At 46.7% G+C, this 21,347-nt stretch overlaps 1 protein-coding gene, 1 non-coding gene and 1 pseudogene across 4 annotated transcripts in view; all 3 read left to right on the forward strand.

Moving 5' to 3' along the window:
• The window catches only part of SPON1 (spondin 1), a 363,430-nt gene that overhangs the window by 325,264 nt on the left and 16,819 nt on the right, over positions 1–21,347 (forward strand). For all 3 annotated transcript variants that reach the window (XM_044929565.2, XM_044929564.2, XM_006054443.4), the window contains one exon: positions 17,044–17,108. In XM_044929565.2, coding sequence (XP_044785500.1) covers positions 17,044–17,108 — 65 coding nt within the window. The remainder of the gene's footprint in view (positions 1–17,043; positions 17,109–21,347) is intronic.
• On the forward strand, positions 12,113–17,023 carry LOC112579677 (annotated as a pseudogene).
• On the forward strand, positions 12,251–12,323 carry TRNAR-CCU. Its single transcript has one exon. It is a non-coding gene; the product is annotated as a tRNA-Arg (tRNA).

The raw sequence follows: 21,347 nt of genomic DNA on the forward strand, positions 1-21,347 counted from the left end.
ACCCAGCTTCAAACCCTGGGTTGAGAAGATCCCCTGGAGAAGGAAATGACAAGCCACTCCAGTATTCTTGCTTGGAGAATTCCCTGGACAGAGCAGCCTGGTGTGCTACAGTCCATGGGGTCACAAAGTATCATATACAACTGAGCAACTAAAACTTTCATCCTTATACTTTATAATGTAAGGCATATTTTCATCTTGTTAGAGTTCTTTCCTGGTTCTTTACATAGACACTAGCACCTATATCTCTACTGAAAATTGCCACATCCCTCCCCATCCAAGTCTGGCCTCCCTCTCATTCCTCCACCCCCACCCCACACTTTTTTTCCTCCAGGGAGCCACTCAAGTATCATACAATCTGTCACTGTTCTTTGTTTGGGACCGCCTCCTGCCCTAGGCGGAAAGCTCCATGAGGGCAGGGGTTGAATTGGTGTCTCGTTTGTTCAGGGCTCTGTCTCTGGCACCCAGAGCTGAACCTGGCCCAGAGTAGGGACTCAGTAGTTATTTGCTGGATGAGTGAATCCTCATGTTGGCCCCCAGCACTGCCTGTAATTGAGCATCAGTAATTGTTGTCCACTGCCTTCGTCCTCCATCTTTCTGAGATGGCTCGAAGGCCACCTCCCCCTCCATCTTGGGTCCGGATCTCAGCTCTTCCAATCTTTTTTTTTTTTTAATGTTTTTAGTACTTTTATTTATTTTTTAATTAATTAATTAGTTTTAATTGGAGGCTAACTACTTTACAATGTTGTAGTGGTTTTTGCCATACATTGACATAAATCAGCCATGGGTGTGCATGTGTTCCCCATCCTGAATCCCCCTCCTACCTCCCTCCCCATCCCATCCCTCAGGGTTGTCCCACTACACCGGCTTTGAATGCCCTGTCTCATGCATCGAACTTGGACTGGCGATCTATTTCACATATGGTAATATACATGTTTCAATGCTATTCTCTCAAATCATCCCACCCTCGCCTTCACCCACAGAGTCCAAAAGTCTGTTCTTTATATCTGTGTTTCTTTTTCTGTCTCGCATATAGGGTCATCGTTATTTTTAAGGACCTCAAGCCTACAAGTGCCCCTCCCTCTCTCTCCTGTAACAACAGTTTCTCTTGTTGTATGGGATGATATCCTCCTCCATGCAGACTTGCCCTAATGTCACTCATCTTCTAAGGAATAGTCACATGTCTTTCCTGCTACTACTATTTTACTTGATTTCTCCCTTCCAGCCGACTGTCTTTCTGAAAAGGGCTGTCTGGGCTTGCTGGCTCCACTGTCTTTCCTAAAGTGAAGTGAAAGTCGCTCAGTCATGTCCAGCTCTTTGTGACTCCCTGGACTATACAGTCCATGAAGTTCTTCGGGCCAGAATACTGGAGTGGATAGCCTATCTCTTCTCCAAGGGATCTTCTTGACCCAGGAATTGAACCATGGTCTCCTGCATTGCAGGTGGATTCTTTACCAACTGAGTTATCAAGGAAGCCCTTTCTTCAGTTGAATTTCCAGAAGTGACCAGAGGGGCAGTGGTGGCAGAGTGAGTGGGTACCAGGTCTGGCTGCAGTGTGGGACTCTACAAGTACCTGGGGGCAGTGAGTGGGGGCAGTGGAGGCAGCACAAGGGCTCAGAAGAGGCCCTGGGGGCAGGTTCTAGTATCCTCCTGTCTCTCTGGCTGTTCCCTCTCTGGCTCTTCCCACCCTCTTGTCTATCTACACTCACTGCCCAGGTTCTCTGCCTCTTGACTTTGACAAGCACCCATACACTCAGTTCAGTTCAGTTCAGTTGTGTCTGAATCTTTGCAACCCCATGGACTGCAGCACACCAGGCTTCCCTGTCTATCACCAATTCCCAGAGCTTACTCAAACTCATGTCCATTGAGTCAGTGATGCCATCCAACCATCTCATTCTCTGTCATCCCCTTCTCCTCCTGCCTTCAATCTTTCCCAGCATCAGGGTCTTTTCTAGTGAGTCAGTTCTTCGAATCAGGTGGCCAAAGTATTGGAGATTCAGCTTCAGCATCAGTCCTTCCAGTGAATATTCAGGACTGATTTCCTTTAGGATTGACTGGTTGGATCTCCTTGCAGTCCAAGAGACTCTCAAAAGTCTTCTCCAGCACCACAGTTCAAAAGCATCAATTCTTCAGCATTCAGTTTTCTTTATAGTCCAACTCTCACATCCATACATGACTACTGGAAAAACCACAGCTTTGACTAGATGGACCTTTGTTGGCAAAGTAATGTCTTGTTTTTTTAGTACGTTGTCTAGGTTGGTCATAGCTTTTCTTCTGAGGAGCAAGCATCTTTTAACTTCATGGCTGCAGTCAACAATTGCAGTGATTTTGGAGCCCAGAAAAATAAAGTCAGCCACTGTTTCAACTGTTTCCCCATCTATTTGCCATGAAGTGATGGGACCAGATACCATGATCTTAGTTTTCTGAATGTTGAGTTTTAAGCCAACTTTTTCACTCTCCTCTTTCACTGTCATCAAGAGGCTCTTCAGTTCTTCTTCACTTTCTGCCATAATGATGGTGTCATCTGAATATCTGAGGTTATTGATATTTCTCCCGGCAATCTTGATTCCAGCTTGTGCTACATCCAGCCTGGCATTTCACATGATGTACTCTGCATACAAGTTAAATCAGAAGAGTGACAGTATACAGCCTTGATGTACTTCTTTCCCGATTTGGAACCAGTCTGTTGTTCCATGTCCAGTTCTAACGTGTCCAGTTGCTTCTTGACCTGCATACAAATTTCTCAGGTGGCAGGTCAGGTGGTCAGGTATTCCCATCTCTTTAAGAATTTTCCATAGTTTCTTGTGATCCACACAGTCAAAGGCTTTGGCGTAGTCAATAAAGCAAAAGTAGATGTTTTTCTGAAACTCTCTTGCTTTTTCAGTGATCCAGTGGATGTTGGCAATTTGATCTCTGGTTCCTCTGCCTTTTCTAAAACCAGCTTGAACATCTGGAAGTTCACGGTTCACATATTGCTGAAGCCTGGCTTGGAGAATTTTGAGCATTACTTTGCTAGCGTGTGAGATGAGTGCAATTGTGCAGTAGTTTTAGCATTCTTTGGCATTGCCTTTCTTTGGGATTAGAATGAAAAAATTTCCAGTACTGTGGCCACTGCTGAGTTTTCCAAATTTGCTGGCATATTGAATGCAGCACTTTCACAGCATCATCTTTTAGGATTTGAAATAGTTCAAGTGGAATTCCATCACCTCCACTAGCTTTGTTCATAGTGATGCTTCCTAAGGCCCACTTGGCTTCACATTCCAAGATATCTGGCTCGAGGTGAGTGATCACACCATCGTGGTTATCTGGGTCATGAAGGGTTTTTTTTGTATAGTTCTTCTGTGTATTCTTGCCACCTCTTCTTAATATCTTCTGCTTCTATTAGGTCCATACCATTTCTGTCCTTTATTGTGCCCATCTTTGCATGAAATGTTCCCTTGGTATCTCTAATTTTCTTGAAGAGATCTCTAGTCTTTCCCACTCTGTTGTTTTCCTGTATTTCTTTGCACTGATTACTTAGGAAGGCTTTCTTATCTCTCCTTGCTATTCTTCAGAACTCTGCATTCAGGTGGGTATATTTTTCCTTTTCTTCTTTGCCTTTAGCTTCTCTTCTTTTCTCAGCTATTTATAAGGCCTCATCAGAGGCCTTTTGCAATTCTTTTTCTTGGGTATGGTCTTGATCCCTGCCTACTGTACAATGTCACAAACCTCCATCCATAGATCTTCAGGCACTCTATCAGATCTAATCCCTTGAATATATTTGTCACTTCTACTGTATAATCGTAAAGGATTTGATTTATGTCATACCTGAATGACCTGGTGTTTTCCAACTTTCTTTAATTTAAGTCTGAGTTTGGAAATAAGTAGTTCATGATCTGAGCCACAGTTAGCTCCCGGTCTTATTTTTGCTGACTGTATAGAGCTTCCCCATCTTTGGCTGCAAAGAATATAATCCATCTGATTTCAGTATTGACATCTGGTGATGTCCACGTGTTGTCTTCTCTTGGTGTTGTTGGAAGAGGGTGTTTGCTATGACCAGTGGGTTCTCTTGACAAAACCTTGTTAGACTTTGCCCTGCTTTGTTTTGTACTCCAAGGCCCAATTTTCCTGTTACTCCAGGTATCTCTTGACTTCCTACTTTTGCATTCCAGTCTCTGGAGGAGGTGTGGGTCTGCAGTGGCCTGCTGCAGGGTCTGGGGCACTGACTGGGGAAGTGAGTGCACCCGACCATTTGTAGGAGGTCGCCATTAACTTCATTACCTCCACCATAGTTTGGCTTCAGGTCAAACAACAGAGAGGGAATACAGCCCCACCCAACAACAGAAAATTGGATTAAAGAGTTACTGAGTATGGCCCTGCCCATCAGAACAAAACCCAGTGTCCCACTCAGTCTCTCCCATCAAGAAGCTTCCATAAGCCTCTTATCCTTATCCATCAGAGGGCAGACAGAATGAAAACCACAGTCACAGAAAACTAATCAAACTGATCACATGGACCACAGCCTTATCTAACTCAATGAAACTATGAGTCATGCCGTGTAGGGCCACCCAGGATGGACGGGTCGTGGTGGAGAGTTCTGACAAAATGTGGTCCACTGGAGAAGGGAATGGCAAACCTCTTCAGTATTCTTGCCTTGAGAACCCCATGAACAGTATGAAAAGGCAAAAAGAAAGGACACTGAAAGATGAACTCCCCAGGTCGGTAGGTGCCCAATATGCTACTGGAGAAGTGTGGAGAAATAACTCCAGAAAGAATGAAGAGACAGAATCAAAGCAAAAACAATACCCAGTTGTGGATGTGACCAGTGATGGAAGTAAAGTCTGATGCTGTGAAGTACGATATTGCATACAAACCTGGAATGTTAGGTCCATGAATCAAGGCAAATTGGAAGTGGTCAAACAGGAGATGGCAGGAGTGAACATCGACATTTTAGGAATCAATGAACTGGATGGACTGGAATCCATTCAATGGACTGGAATGGGTGGATTTAACTCAGATGACCATTATATCTATGACTGTGGGCAAGAATCCCTTAGAAGAAATTGAGTAGCCCTCATAGTCAGCAAAAGAGTCTGAAATGCAGTCCTTGGATGCAATCTCAAAAACAACAGAATGATCTCTGTTCATTTCCAAGGCAAACCATTCAGTATCACAGTAATCCAAGTCTATGCCCCAACCAGTAATGCTGAAGAAGCTGAAGTTGAACAGTTCTATGATGACCTACAAGACCTTCTAGAACTAACACCTATACACTAATGACTTTCAAATTCACCTCCTGCCTGGACTACTCCATTGAACCCCAGCTAATGTATCCAACTGCCTACATGACACCTCCACCCAGAGTCATCCTTGACCCCTCTGTTTTACACCCCACGTCCAATCCACCAGCAGATCCTGTTGCTTCTCCTTTTAAAATAATGTCTTGCATCTGACATCTTCCCACCCCTGCCATTGCTCTCTCATGATCCCGTGTCACCTGACTGGCCTCCCTGGGTCCTGCCTGCCCTCCTACAGAGTACTCCCCCACCATAGTCAGCAGAATCCTCACTGTCTACTCAGAAGCCCTGCGGCAGCATCCAAATTCATAGCACTTGCAAGGGTGCCCCTAAGAACCCCTGAGAGGGCAGTGAAGACCAGAGGCTTCCTCTAGCTTGTCATTAATTAATTGTTTAATTAACTAATCCATTATTCATTCTTAATTATCCCCTGTATCGCTCCCCAGACCAGCCAGTGCTGGGGACACAGAGGGGAACACAGTCCAGCCCCTGCCCTCATAATGGCTCCCAGGACTAGATGGGAACTGTCTTCAGAAGAATGTGGGGAGGGGGAGACAAGGAAGAGGAGCAAGCGATGTCAAATGCTGCACCTTTAAGACACACCCCCGGCCCCAAGATGCTCCCAGGGCCAGGGTTAGGGTTAAGGCCCTTACAGGTTGCCTTACAGGTGCTGGCTTGGCTCTTCCCCCTTCCCTGGCTCCAGCCTGACTTCCTTGGAGCCCCCACCTGTTGGGAGGAGACAGCCCAGCTCAGCCTGCTCTCCCCTGGCTGATGTCAGAATCTTTCCTGGCCCAGCCCCTTTCTTACTTCTCTGCTCCGACCCCAGCACTAATGTTTTTCTAAGTGCTGGAGATAGGGCAGAAGGTGGGGAAGAGGGGCTGGGATGGGAAGCACAGACAGGCCCCATCTACCCCTTCAGCTCCCTGTTGAATCGGAGGAGAGGCAGACTTTTATAATCCTAATGGATACATGAAAGTCCAAAAGGGAGGTTAAGCCCAGGATTGGCACTTTGGTCACCAAAGAACAAGCTGAATTGATGCCTGTGGTAACAGAGGCACACAGAAGGCTGACCTCTCCCTCAGGTCATGGGGTGATGCCCGTCCCCAGAGTGCCAGAGACAGGTGTGGGTGCAAGGGCAGTGGGCAGGCCCAGGCGGCTCTCTCTGATGGGCCCCTCCTCTCCTGCATCAGAAACACCAAGCTGCTTTCACAAAACCATCTTGCAGGAAAATTATTATCTACAGGCATTATGCAATTTTCCTATCAGAATTACAGACTGTGTTTGAAAAGAAATAAAAAGAAATTGAATTTGAAATGCTTCTGTGAAACCACATCACCTTCTTACAGGTCTGTTAATGGGCTTCAGATACCTTCTCTGGCTTTTAAATAGCTGATCAGGCAGTAGCTTACGATGGCAGCAGCCTCCGGCGTGCAAGATGGGCTCTCGGCACTTATCAACAGTCAGCCTAGGTCACTGGGGCGTGCATCTGAGGCAGACTCAGAGCCTTGCAGCTGACTGTGGGTCCTAAGGAGGCCCTATCCCTTCCTCTTCCTTTTATTAGCGCCAGGTCTCTGGTCGGCACTCGCCACAGCTCACCCAGTGCCCACTAGCTCAGTGCCCATGTCTGTTGATGTCACTTTACTCAGCTCTGGCTCCACACTGTGCCATAGAGTCCTGGGACTCAAAAAGACACCAGACGCTTCCTCATCACAGCCTCTCATTCAAACAGCAAAGACTGGGACCTCTCTAGTGGTCCAGAGGTTAAGACATCTCTCCCAATGCAGGGGATGTGGGTTCGATCCCTGGTTGGGGAACTAAGATCGCATTTGTCTTGTGCCCCAAAAAAACCAAAACAAAACAGAAACAATATTGTAACAAACTCAGTGAAGACTTTAAAAGTCGTCCACATCAAAAAAAAAAAAAAATTTTAAAAAAAAAAAGCAAAGATTGATTGAGCATACTCTAAACACTGATAGTACAGCAGTGAGTGAGCAGAATAGACAAAGCCTTTGCCCATAGAAAATGCCTATTCTAGTAAAAGTAGAAAAGATAAAAAGTAAGAAAGCAAAATGCATAGGATACTGTGTGCGTTAAGTCGCTTCAGTCATGTCAAACTCTTCGCAACCCTATGGACTGTAGCTCGCCAGGCTCCTCTGTCCATGGGGATTCTCCAGGCAAGAATACTGGAGTGGGCTGCCATGCCCTCCTCCAGGGGATCTTAGTATTCCAGATGGTGACAAATGTTATGGAGAAAAGACAATCAGATAAAGTGAGAGCAGGGTGCCAGGTTGAGGAAGGGGCAGGGAATTGCTATTTTTGAATCGTGTGGTCAGCAGAGGCCTCACTGAGAAGGTGACATTTGAGCAAAGACCTAGAGGAGGCAGAGGAATGAGTGCTCTGGTATCTAAGAGGACATCTCCCCAGGCTCAGGGAACTGCAAATGCTAAGTGTGTCTAGCATATCTGAGGAGATGTCTAGGTGGCTGGAGCAAAGTGAGCAAAAGGGGGAGTAATAAAAGAGGAAGCTGGTGAGGTAACAGGGAGGCAGAGCAGATCATGAGGGGCCATGGGGGCCATGGCCAAGGTCCCCATTTCCTGTGCAACGTGACGCCAGTAGAGGATTTTGACCAGAAAAACGGCATGATGCGGCTACTGCGTGAAGAAGAGCCTGGAAGAAGGTGAGGGAAGAGGCAGAGAGACCAGCCAGGAAGCAGTTGCAACACATTTAATCCCAGCTAATGATGATGCCACATGGCTTGGACCAAGATGCTGCCAGGGACACAGGGAGGTGCAGTCCAGCCCCTGCTCCAACAATGGTGATACACAGTTGTTGGCTCAAAAATGCGTTTTAGAAGTGCAGTTGACAGATGTGCTGAAGGGTCTGATGTGGAGTGAGAGAAGCATCAAGGTTGATAAACTAGAAGGATGGCTTTGCCATTTAATGCGATGTGTACAATGAGAGAAGCCAGATTTGGAGAGGAGGGCATCTTCCCTGGTGGCTCAGACAGTAAAGAATCTGTCTGCAATGCAGGAGACCTGGGTTCGCTGCCTGGGTGGAGAAGATCTCCTGGAGAAGAGAATGGCTACCCACTCCAGTATTCTTGCCTAGAGAAGCCCATGGACAGAGGAGCCTGGTGAGCTATTGTCCATAGGGTCACAAAAGAATTGGACACAACTGAGTGACTGAGCACACACACAGGTTTGAGGAGGGGAAGATCAGGAACTTGGTTTCAGACACACTGAATTTGAGATACCAGTTCAACATCCAGATGAAAGTGTTAGGCAGCTGGTATACAAGCTGGAGTTCAGAGGCGGGGATGAGGTGGAGATGACAGTTTAGGAGTCTTCAGTATATACATAACTCATATTTCAAGGCATGGGACAAGAGAGATCGCTAAGGCAGTGTGGCTAGAAAAGAGAAGAGCATGGAGAGCTTGAGGCCAGGGACACTTCAGTGTTTGCAGAAAGATGAAGAGGGTCAGCACAGGAGGCTGAGAAGAAACGAGGTGAGGAGAAAATGAAGAGGCAGCAGGAGCTAGGCCAGAAGGTGTTTCAAGGCAGAGGGAGTGAGCAGCTGTGTCAGACGGTCATGGAAGCTACAAGCTGGGCACTGACCTTTGGCAGGGAAAGAGGCGAGTCTCACTCACTTCCTGTGAGAAAGGGGGACCACTTGCCTGCCTTCCTCAGAGGACTATGGTACAGCCCACAGGAGACCATGGGCAAACTGTAGAGCTCCCTGAATGTGAGCTGTCTGTTTTTATTTATGACCCACTAAACCCAGAACCTGTTGAAATGATGGGAGGACGTGTTAGGCACAATTGATTTTAAAGATGCTTCTGGCTCCATTATCACCTCATAAAAAGGCTCATTTCCTGCTGCTCCTCACGAGGACACTCATGCAAGGATGAAAAAGTCCCCCTCAGAGGTGGAAGCCATCAGGACTGATATTTTTTATGGGTGGTTAGTGGAAACTCTGGGAAAGGGTAGAAGCAAATAATGGAACCAAACACGGCTCACTGGGTCTTTACGCAAGACGACAGGCGCTGCCCTTCCAGAGGGAATCGAGTGACACTGTGCCTCACAGCAAGGGCTCCGTGGAGAAAACTATCAACCAGGGGCAGCCATGGTCTCACTGAAAAACAAGCAAAATGGGGGGGTGGGGGGCAGTGGTGAGAGGGAGCTGGAGAGGAGGAATCGTGAGGGAAAGTGGCAAGAGCTTGAGCTTTGGAGTCAGGCACGTCTGTATAGGAACCATGATTACTGGATGGTCTTTACAAGTCTCTTGACCTCCCTGGCCCTCAGTTTCCTCATCTGCAGAAGGAAATGGTAGCAATTCCCAAAGGTTTTCCTAAGAAGCGAGCTGATACATGGGGAAACGCATTTAGGGTCATCGGCTTCCCTTCCCTTTAGTAGCAGTGGTGTCTCTCCAACTCAAGGACCCTGTCCTCCCCCTTCTTTGGCAGAAGCAGTTCTCAGGACAGCATTAACATGAACAGCATTGTGAAACTGTTTGAGAATGCTTCCTCCTCCTCCTCCACCCCCACCCATGAGGCTGCAATTTTCAGAACTCAGGGTAGGTTAGGACATGCCCTGAAGGACAGCAGAAGCCCGGTGGGGGTGAGGAGGGGGGGAATGTGGGGGGCAAGAAGCAGGTGTGGGGCCTTTTCCAAGAGAGCCTCACCCTCCTGCCCCCTCCACCTGCATTCACAGGCTGACAAATGTGGTCTCCAGAGTCAGGCTGAGGTTTGAACTCTAGACCTGCCATTGACTAACCTGTACCTAATTTGGCCAAAGAAATGTGTTTCTGAGGATTAAAAAGTATATACCTTCCTTGAGGATGCGTCCTAAGAATTTAATGAGATACTGCATGCTAAGTTGCTTCAGTCATGCCTGACTCTTTGCGACACCATAGACAGACAGTAGCCCGCCGGGCTCCTCTGTCCATGGGCTTCTCCAGGTATGAATACTGGACTGGGCTGCCATTTCCTTCTCCAGGGAACAAGATACTAGATATCAGGTAATTCGCAAGGTGCCTAGCACCTAGAAACTAGATTCCTGTGGCCATTGTTTGTTTCTACTTGTTTCCGTTCCTTCTGCTCTGTCATGTGGATTGCATCCCATTTCTCTTCTTGCTGATCTAGGGGCAGGACCTGCGATGGTGAGGAAGCTTAGCCTCGGTGCTGCCCAGAGCATAGAGGGCCTTAGAATGAGGAAGCAGGTTGTAGTTCAAGACTGTGAGACAAAGGCAAAAGATAGGAGCCGGGAAGGTATAGGAACAAAGAGGAGGTGAAGAGTGAGGCAGGGTGGAGGGGACAGCCTCACGTGTTACTGTGAGCGTGGATGAGATGACCGAGCTTTCCTGCTTCTGGAGCTGGTTCTGGAGGGCATGGAGGGCCAGTGTGGGGTAAGGCTTGTTCAGAGAAACCTCCCTGGCCCCCCCAGAGCCACATTCTGCCTCTCTGCTCTACTCAGACTTGACATCTCTTGATATCCATGTGATTTCTGCCTCTGACCTGTCCCAGACCTGTTTCCACAAACCCCCCTTTCTCCAAACCTGACCTCAGCCCCTGGCCTGATTTAGGCTGTGTGATTCCCATTTGGTTCGTGCAGATGGAAGTGTGAGTACAGCTGTAAGACCATTACAATATGTTTACAAAAGCAAAATGAGAGAACGCATCCCTGTGAAGGTGGACATGAGTACCCTGTCCTTTCTTGGAGGACTTTTATTTTAATTGGCATAGTTCTAAGAAAGTGCTAACATCATGCAGATGAGATGTGAACTGTGAGTGCCCTGAAATACTTTGTTTGAAAACACTCCTGTGGGAGATGGATAAGGGCTATAAGGATTCTTGAAAGATCCTTTCTGGGCCTTAGAGACTTGTTAAAGGAGTTTTTCATTTAAGTCTGAAGTTTGGGTTGCTTGCTCTGAATTTAGGTCCTTCAGTCTTCAGAATGTAAAATACCTGGTCCCCCAGTGCCCCATCCAAGGCTCTCCCAGCTACACGAACCTTTAAATAAGGGGACGTTCTCCTGAGGCTTCACAGCTTTGCAGCTGTCCCTGGGTACTCCATTCTCTGTACTCAGGCAGTACAAATCGGTTCTAATACCAGCGTGGCCTAAATGTGAATAAGAATAGGGACTTTTCTTGTGGTCCAGTGGCTAAGACTCTCACTACCAGGTTTGATCCCTGATAGGGGAACTAGATCCTCCATGTTGCAACTAAGACCCAGTGCAGCCAAATAAATAAAAATCAATAATTTTTTATCTAAATAAAAAAAGAATAAGAATAGTAACTAGTATTGATGCTAATACAGGCACAGGATTAGCACATTACTTGAATTATGTCATTTTGTCCCCCTAATAACACTATGCGGTAGACACACTTTTTAACTCAACATTTCAGAGATGAGAAAGCTAAAGGAAGTCAGAGTCTCACTAAAAGACACAGAGCTAGTCATGGTGCAGTCAGGGTTTGAATTCAGGTATAATAACTAGGGCTTATGTCTGCAACCATGCTACTTTCCTGCCTGCTGGATTAGTAAAGATGAAAAAGATTGATAGTATACAGTGTGACCAAAGTTGTAAAAACATTGGCACACATATGTACTTGAAGAAGTATCAGTTGGTACAGACATTTGGAGGACAGTTTGGTAGGTGCCACCAAAATTGTCAATTTGCTTCATTGTTTGATCATTCTTGGAAATTTATGACATAGGAACTTATAAAGAAGTACATTCACAAGTGTTCAGTAGAGCATCATGTATAGAAACAAATATCCACCAATAATACCAGCTAAATAAGAGAACATCCATGCTATAGAATTCTACACATACATTAAAAAAAAAAAAAAAATGGTGTGGCTTTGCTTTTCCACCAATTTACTAAGTATCCACAGCACTTGGATTTGGCTGTGAACAGGCCAGATTCTCTCCAATCCTGAAAAGCTTTGGTTCTACTTTAAGAAAATATTTAAGGACTTCCCTGGTGGCCCAGTGGCTAAGACTCTGTACTCCTGATGCAGGGAGCCCAGGTTCGAGCCCTGGTCAGGGAAATAGATCTCATATGCCACAACTCAGACCAGGTGCAGCAAAATAAATAAATGAATGAAACATTTTTTCTGAAAAAGAAAGAAAAATGTTTAGTTTCTCAAATACATTTTTCCAAATGGTTCCTGTGCTCTTATTTCATTGGATAACACAATCATGCAGATGGCATGTAACCATAAGATCAAACAGTGGGCAGGAAGTAGCTGTTCTAAGGCCTGCACACGTGGACAACCATCCTTGGAGCCTCCATGGCTCTAAAAGATACAGATGGAATGCCAGTACCATAAATAAACACTAATGGCGAGCCTCAACAATTTCTGAGTTATATACTACAAAGGCAAAATCAATGTCATTAGTTGCAACTTGACAACCAAGTTTTCGTTGTAATACAAGGTATGTCTGCAGGGCCAGCCAGCTAACCTAGTGGCCCCGTAACTACACCCACATTGACTTTTTTTTATTTATTTGGTTGCACTGGGTCTTCCTTACTGCATGTGGGCTTTCTCTAGTTGTGGGGAGCGAGGGCTGCTCATCTTGGCAGTGCTCAGGCTTCTCACTGTGGCTTCTTGTTGCAGAGCACAGGCTATAGGAGTGAGAGCTTCAGCTGTGGTAGCTTGTGGGCCCTAGAACACACAGGTTTAGCAGTTGTAGAGCATGGGCTTAGTTGCTCTGCAGCATGTGGGATCTTCCCAGATCAGGGATCAAACCCAAGTTCCCTGCACTGGCAGGCAGATTCTTATCCACTGCACCACCAGGAAAGTCCCTACTTTTTTTAGCAAAGTATTTCTTCAAGGGCAAAAGGACTGTCATCAGACAGTATCTCATAGCTTGGATCTCATGCTTGGATTTCTTTTTTCTTATTCTTGACCTGGCTTACCCTAATTTGAGAATCTCAAACACTTTCAAAATCAACAAAAGGAAAGCTCTGATGCCATAGGTACCGACAAGGAAAGTTTTTCATGATATGATAGTAAGGGGAAAATGTAAAAATCATGGTGCAGAATGAGATTTCAATATGATGCAGTTTTTGTGGGAAAGGTTGTATCTAATGTTCATGCACACACACACGCGTGTTGTACCTAAGTATAGTAAAAGATCTGGGATGATATGTACCACACTGTAACATGCTGGAGAGGGAGGTGGCAGAAGGCAGGATAGATGCTAGAGTGGAGAGCTCAGCATTTACACTGTGCGTCTGTGATGCTAAATTTTCCCACAAAAAGCATGTATTATTCTGAAATTAAAAATCAAAGGAAAAATCTAGATGATGCAGGCCATGTAGGCGAAACTTGGGAATTAAGAAATCACTGTGGTTTCGGCAGCAGGCAGAGGACATGGTCAGGATGGCCATGGTTGCTGGGTTGGTGCGGAGATTCCTTGAGCAGGTCTCTGGTCTGCTAAGGAGGGGTTCCTCCAGACCACCCTGGCCACACTGCAGGTGAGAGTTCATGAGGCTATAAATCAAGGTATGGAGGAAGAGATGGAAAGAGCTGGGAAGGTATTTCTACCTGGGGAAGAAGTTGCCCTGTACGATAGTGTTAGTCGAGGCCTGTGGAAAGAATATGGAGATAAGAGGATCATGGATACTCCCGTATCTGAGTCGGGTTTTGCTGGAATTGCTGTAGGTGCAGTTCTGGCTGGGTTAAGGCCCATTTGTGAATTTATGCCCTTCAGTTTCCCTATGCAAGCCATTTACTAGGTTATAAACTCAGCTACCAAGACCTGTTACACGTCAGGAGGCCTTCAGCCGGTGCCCTTAGTCTTCAGGGCGCCCAGTGGCGCCCCCGCAGGCGTAGCTGCCCAACACTCCCAGTGCTTTGCTGCCTGGTATGAGCACCTCCCAGGCTTAAAGGCGGTCAGTCCCTGGAATTCAGAGGATGCAAAAGGACTTATTAAATCTGCCATTCAGGGTAAGTCCAGTGGTGGTGCTGGAGGTGAACTGATGTATAAAGTTCCTTTTGTACTTCTCCAGGAGCTCAGTCAAAAGATTATCTGATCCCTATAGGAAAAGCCAAACTAGAAAGGCAGGGTACACATGCAACCATAGCTTCTCATGCAAGACCTGTCAGCCACTGCTTAGAAGCTCAGCAGTGCTATCTAAAGAGGGACTTGAATATGAGCTGATACATTTGCAGACCATCAGACCGATGGACATTGAAACAATAGAAACCAATGTCGTGCAGACCAGTCACCTTGTTATTGTGGAAGGAGGCTGGTCACAGTTGGCAGTAGGAGCTGCAATCTGTGCCGGGGTGATGGAGGGCCCTGTGTTCAATTTCCTGGATGCTCCTACAGCTCGTGTCACTGCCACTGAGGTCCCTGTGCCTCATACAGATTCTAGAAGACAACTCTGTACCTCAGGTTAAAGACTTCATATCTGCAATAAAGAAAACACTAAATATCTAGTCTGGACTTGAATTTCAGGTCATTGGGATTTACTTAAAATACTTGCTGACACTTCAGCTGGACTATCCTGTAAGACCTTCTGATTTGTAAAATTATCTCTAAAAGCAACAGCGGATGTTTTTGTACTGGGAAGAAGCTTAAATGTGTTTGTGGAAAAGCTCTCCACTCTCCTGCCTAAGTTCCATGTTCTTTTAGTCTGCTACAAGCAGCCAAGTTCTCTGAATAAGATTCATATACAATTTTACCCTCTCACTAGAAGGACAAGGTTTAAATGCAGCAGAGTCCTGATGAAAGATATATCCTAAAAAGGATAACTTAAATGTAAAAATAAAAGCACACAACCTACATTTACTGTTAGACTGTTGTGATGAGGAATAAAGGAATTCGTACTTTTAAAAGAAAAAGGAAGTCAGCATGGAAGTTATGGGGAGCTGTTGCAGGGTTTAGGCAGGCAGTGAATGTGGTCAGTTTTGCACCAATGTGGAGGGTGGTCTGGGGAAAAGTAAGATGCTGGAGCCAGGGCAACCAGTGAGGAGACCATGGAAGGACTTAAGAGATGCTAAGACTGTGAACACAGTGGATCTTGGAGCCTGGCAGCTGTGAGGGGGTGAGAGGTGGAGAGATGCAGGCAGCTTGGGGATGTGCTCAGTGGGGCTGCTGGAGAAACAGCTGTATTCTGGGGGCAGCTAAAGAATTCAGTGTGGGACACGTATGAGCTGAGCACAGGAAACCTCGATCACAGCTTGGGCCTTCAGGAGACAGGTCACGTCTCACACGTGACTTCACGTCAGGCAGTTTCCCTTGGTCACTCAGCATATGTGTCTAGGAGTGAGTGAGGGATACAGTGTCAACAAATAAAACAATCTCCCAGGAGAAGTGTCAAACGCTCAGTTGGAACTTGGAAATGCTCTCCCTGCAGACCTGTGAGTGTGGGGATGTTTATGTATCCACAGAGTGTTTCTTCTGACCAAAAGCGGGGACCCGCCCCCAACCAGGGAAGCTTGAGCTTGGAGTAGGCTTCGAGCTTCTGGGGAGAGGGGGTACCCTGGGGGCCTCACCCACCCAGTGGGTGCCCAAGCCAAGCTGAGTTACTGTCCCCTCTAAGGCATCTCCCACCCTCCCATCCTTCCCTGGCTATAGACTAGGTGCTCCAAACCAGAGGCTCTTTATAATCTTTGGGCCTGAGCCTGGAGGCACCTCTGACCTCCTCATTGTATATAGTTTCCTCGGGGCTGTGGGATTTTCTGGGCAAGGTACCCACCAACTAAGGAGAAGTTCACCAATTCATCCCAAATATGTGCTAGGTACCCACTGCCAGGAACAACTCCAAGGACTGAGGCAGAGCCGTGGGCCAGTGCAGCTAGTCTCTGCCCTCCTGAAATTCAGAGACCGTTCAGTCGGCATCAAAGCTCTTCCTGCCCCTGCTGGTGACATCCTGGGCTTTTCTGTGGAGCACGGACGGTGCTGTCTGAGCGCTTCTGGGCCCAGGCCGGGGGAAGGCAGGCTCTGGGATCAGCTGAATCTGCTCTGGGGAAACCCCCACCAGAGCTGAATTTGGGCACCTGTGGATGCTTACTCTTTGAAAAGCATATGGAAACCCTCAGCCCCAATGTGTTATTGAGAATAAAAACCCAAACCAACCTCGAAGTGAAGCTAAGCAAGATTAACAACATTCTGATTTTTCTCCCTCATGTTGGTGATTAAGGCTCTCCTTCCCAATGTTAATTATCAGATTCTTCTTCAAAAAATTCTCCTAGGTTCTCAAGCTTTAAGAGTGCCCTACACACTGCCCAAAGCAAAATAGAGCAGGATAACATGAATGGCCCAGGAGCGCGGGGCTCAGGCTTCTCTTCGCCCTCCTTGTCCAAGGGAGTCTGATCCAGTGTGTGTAGTCTTGATGGCAGGGGATGCCATGGGGGTGACGCTCCTCGAGGTTAGGTGTGGCTGGAGCAGACCCGTCAGCGCCTGGACGCGGAGAGCATGAGTTGCCCTCCAGCCTGGACACAGTCTGGCCATCCCCACCGGAGGGCAGGTCAGAGCCTGGCTCCCAAGGGGAAGGGTCTGAGATGGAAACCTCAGGTATGGCTCAGTGGGCCCGTTGGTGTTCAGCACACACCAGGCACCCTGGACACAGCCCCACCTCACAGGACTGCCGAGACTCCAGGGTGCCCCCACCCTGGAGCAGGCTGTCTCCACACCTGGGTAGGTAGAGCCTCTGCAGCAGGTAAGGGTGTAGGGTGGACAACGTCACCATGTCAAAGCCATCTTGTTCCCTGAGCCCAGCTCTCCTCACTAAATACCTGTGGTCCTTTTTTACAGAGCGACGAGGTCCTCACTGTCATCAAAGCCAAAGCTCAGTGGCCAGCCTGGCAGCCTCTCAACGTGTAAGTAGCAACACCCCGTCCAGCCCCGGTCCTGGCCTTGTACTTGGAGCTGCCCACCTACTGGCCACCACATGCCAGTCATGTCATACAAGTCGGTACTGCCTCTTAGGTGAGGTGCACTGCCCACTGTCCATGGGTAGCGTATCAAGTATTTCCACTCCTCGGGGAATGCGGGTTTGGTATCTGTGTCCCCCATGGCTCGAACACCACAGAGTACCCAGACATTGGAGGTGTTAACACAGTTAACTATAAGACATCAGGGGGAGAATTCTGCACTGATATATAAAATTGAGGGTCACCAAGGCGTGGGAAACAACCAACAACAAGGACGTGGATGACAGAGCCGGAGAATGAGAGTCCAGGGCCTGGAATGGAGTCCCAAGGGAGCTCTAATATTGAATGCTGAGGAGGACTTGCCTGCAAAGGAAGCAAAAACAGAGTAGCAAGGAGATTAGGGAAGGAAGCTTGGTATCAGGAAAACCAAGGAAAGAAAGCATTCAAGGAGAGAGCGTGGAATTCCCTGATGGTCCAGTGGTTAGGACTCTACGTTTTCACTGCCAAGGGCGAGAGTTCATCCTCTGGTTGGGGAACTAAGATCCTGCAAGCCTTGCAGTGTGGCCAAGCAAAAAAAAAAAAAGAGAGAGAGAGAGTGACCAGCTGTGTCCAGGGTAACTAAGAGATTAAGGAAGGTTGGAGCTGCACAATGCCTATTGGATTTATCAACATCATCAGTGACCTTACTGGGAATCCTTTCTGCTGAGTAATGGGGAGAGGGGACACAGCCTGGAACAGGGTGAAATGTGACCAGAAGGTGAGGTTATGCAATCAGTGAGTGCAGACAGCTCTTCTGTGAAGTTTGCTGTGAAAGAAGAGAGACTGGGCAGGAGGTCCAGGAGGATGAAAGAATCGATGGAGCTTTTTTTTTTTTTTTAAGATAGAGGAGACTTACTGAAAACTTGAACAAAATATTTGGGGGCACCTTTTCACCCTTCACCCAGCCCTCAGACTTCCTGGGACCCTAGTGAAACAGGATTGATCCATGGCAAACACTGATTCCCCAAACTCCCAAAGCCTCTGCCCTCATGCTACCAGCTTGTTAAGGGAAAGGAATTTTCCTTTGGTTTTCCCATACCCCAGTCTCCCCTTTCCTCTTCCAAATCTCATTAGGAAGTCAAATTAGGAAGCCTACATGCAGCCAAGTTTTGCTTTGCAGAAACAGCCCTGCCCCTCCTTGTGAGCCTGCTCGATTGAGGTTAATGGGATTCCAGCCTCCCTCGGGCCAGTGGAAAGCCAGGGTGACCTACTTTGTGAGGTCCTGCCCGGCAAAACTGACTTGTTTTTCAATGATCTTCATCTTTATCCCCAGGACCACTTCTCAAAGGACAGCCACAAATGAACAAATTAGCTGCTGACTTGTTTAGCTCAATAAATCAAGCTGCAGCTCCAACAGCCCAGAGCACAGGTAGAGACCAGAAAGACAAATTCTGAGCAAAACGCACATCCTTCATGAGTTCTCCAGTACCTGAGTAGAAAATGCCCAGCTTTCCTCAAATCAGTGCTGAATTTTCACCACCCAGTTCCTCCAGTTTAATCTGTTAGGAATTACTGAATCTTTTAAAAATAATTTTATTCCCTTTCTTATAATGTATCCTGTAAATCATCCCCTTAATTATTCCCAGCCATTCTGTTTAATTAACATGTGTTTAGTCAGGTCTGTTTGCGAGAAAAATGAGAGGTTAAATAGAGACATGGTCCTCACCCTTTCCAAAAATCATGCCTCTGAAGGGTCTGTGCTCCCTTACTCTTTTCAGTCATGGTTCCCAGGGGGCCAGACGCATCTTTCTCTCAAATCAGGACTGGAAGTTTCAGAGCCCTCCAGTCTCCTGGAGAACCTGTCCAAGTCCACTAATTTCCTCAGGATTGTAAAAAAAAAGACTGGCTTTGAACCTGAGAAGCAAATAGTAGATCTAAATGGGCCAGATGGACCTGGAGCCCTAGATGCCTCCAGGTTATATACAGTTTTCCAAGGTAGAAACCTCACGGAAACATTTCTCCACCCACACAGAACTTCAACTTAGTGAATGACTCTGGCGCCACCTAGTGTCAAGATTGAGTTTCTGCAACTTTGAAAGCTTTGTATTGGAGATCATTTGAAATGAACAAAAGGGACAAAATGCGACTTGAGTCTCACTGATGGTTGTTGTTCAGTTGCTAAGTCTGGTCAGACTCTTTGCGACCCCATGGACTCCAGGATCCTCTGTCCTTCAGTGTCTCCTGGAGTTTGTGCAAATTCATGTCCATTGAGTTGGTGATGCTATCTATCACATGGTCTGCCGCTCAGTTCTCCTTTTGCCTTCAATCTTTCCTAGCATCATGGTCTTTTCCAATAACTTAACTCTTTGCATCAGGTGGCCAAGTATCAAAGCTTCAGCAACAATCCTTCCAATGAGTATTCAAGGTTGATTTCCTTTAGGATTGACTGGTTTGATCTCCTTGCAACCCAAGGGACTCTCAAGAGTCTTCTCCAGCACCACAGTTCAAAAGCATCAATTCTTCAGTGAGAGTCTAACTGATACAGATTTGTAACTTAGATTGATATAGTAAGTCTAGATTGGTATAGAAAGACCATAACAATCCTTAATTGCCTCTTTTCTTTCGTCTTGTTTTGAAAGTTTTGTTTAGAAAAGCTGAATGAGAAGGAAATCCGCATTTACAAAGTCATAGTATAATGCCCGGAGAAGGCAGTGGCACCCCACTCCAGTACTCTTGCCTGGAAAATCCATGGATGGAGGAGCCTGGTAGGCTGCAGTTCATGGGGTCGCTAAGAGTCGGACGCGCCCGAGCGACTTCACTTTCACTTTTCACTTTCATGCATTGGAGAAGGAAATGGCAACCCACTCCAGTGTTCTTGCCTGGAGAATCCCAGGACAGCGGAGCCTGGTGGGCTGCCATCTCTGGGGTCGCACAGAGTCGGACACGACTGAGGCGACTTAGCAGCAGCAGCAGCAGTATAATGCCAGTCATGATGATAAGCAGTTTCCTCAGTCATGATGATAAGCAGTTTCCTCACTAAAAGCCCTGGGGTGGGTCTGAGGATGCTCCCATTTTGCAGATTAGTAACTACAAAGGGAGGTGAAGTCAAAGCTGCTGCCACATCCAGCGGTTTCTTCCAGTCCCCTTTCCCCCCGCCCCCACACCACGCTGCCTCTCTGAATGTAAAAAGACAAAACATATCTCCATGCCTTCATTGTATTTTCATTTTTCTGGTATGAATTATCCGTTTATAACTTTCTTACCTATTAGAATCGTCAGGTTTTGTTTTTACAGATTTAGATTAGCTCTGTAGGTACTATGCTCAGGCTTAGTGGCTCAGTCCTGTCTGACTATTTGCGACCTCATAGACTGTAGCCCACCAGGCTCCTCTGTCCCTGGAATTCTCCAGGCAAGAATATGGAGTGGGTTGCCATTCCCCTCTCCAGGGGACCTTCCCGACCCAGGGATCAAACCCACATCTCCTGCATTGGCAGGCAGATTCTTTACCACTACACCACCTGGGAAGTCTGTTTGTACTATAGATATTAATATTCATCAGTCACACTAGAGGGAGACATGTTTTGGCCCGCACATCATTCTTCTGTTCTATTTCAACATTGTTGTTTCCATTATGCAGATGTTTTTGGTTGGTATATTATTCAATTAGTTACTTTTGTGATTGCTTTTATAGTTTCAAAGCTGAAAAAATTAATGTTTCTCTAACAGATCAGAACACTTGACTTCTTTCCTATGATCTGGTTGTTTTCTACTTAACTCTGAGGTTTTGCTGTTTGAGGGAATTTGATGTGTGTGATATAAGATGTGACTCCTATATATTTTTAAACTGCAGTTAAGTTATCCCAACCCCACTTGCTGCATGATCTTTCCTCTCCCTCAGTTGTTGATGAGCCCTTATCTAAAGTTTCTGGACTCTTCACTCTGGGCCACTGATTTATATTTCTGTTTTTCTATTTTATATTTAGATTTCATTTATTTATTTTGGGCTGCACTGTGTCTTTGTCGCTGCATGCAGGCTTTCTCTGTGTGCAGTGTGCAGGCTTCTCACCATGGTGGCTTCTCTTGTTATGGAGAACAGGCTCTCGGGTCCGCGGGCTCTGTAGTTGTGGCACACAGGCATGAGGAATCTTCCCGGACCAGAGATCGAACTTGCGCCCCTTACACTGGCAGGCAGATTCTTAACCACTG

This window comes from Bubalus bubalis, chromosome 16, assembly GCF_019923935.1.
Source record: "Bubalus bubalis isolate 160015118507 breed Murrah chromosome 16, NDDB_SH_1, whole genome shotgun sequence".
NCBI lineage: Eukaryota > Metazoa > Chordata > Mammalia > Artiodactyla > Bovidae > Bubalus > Bubalus bubalis.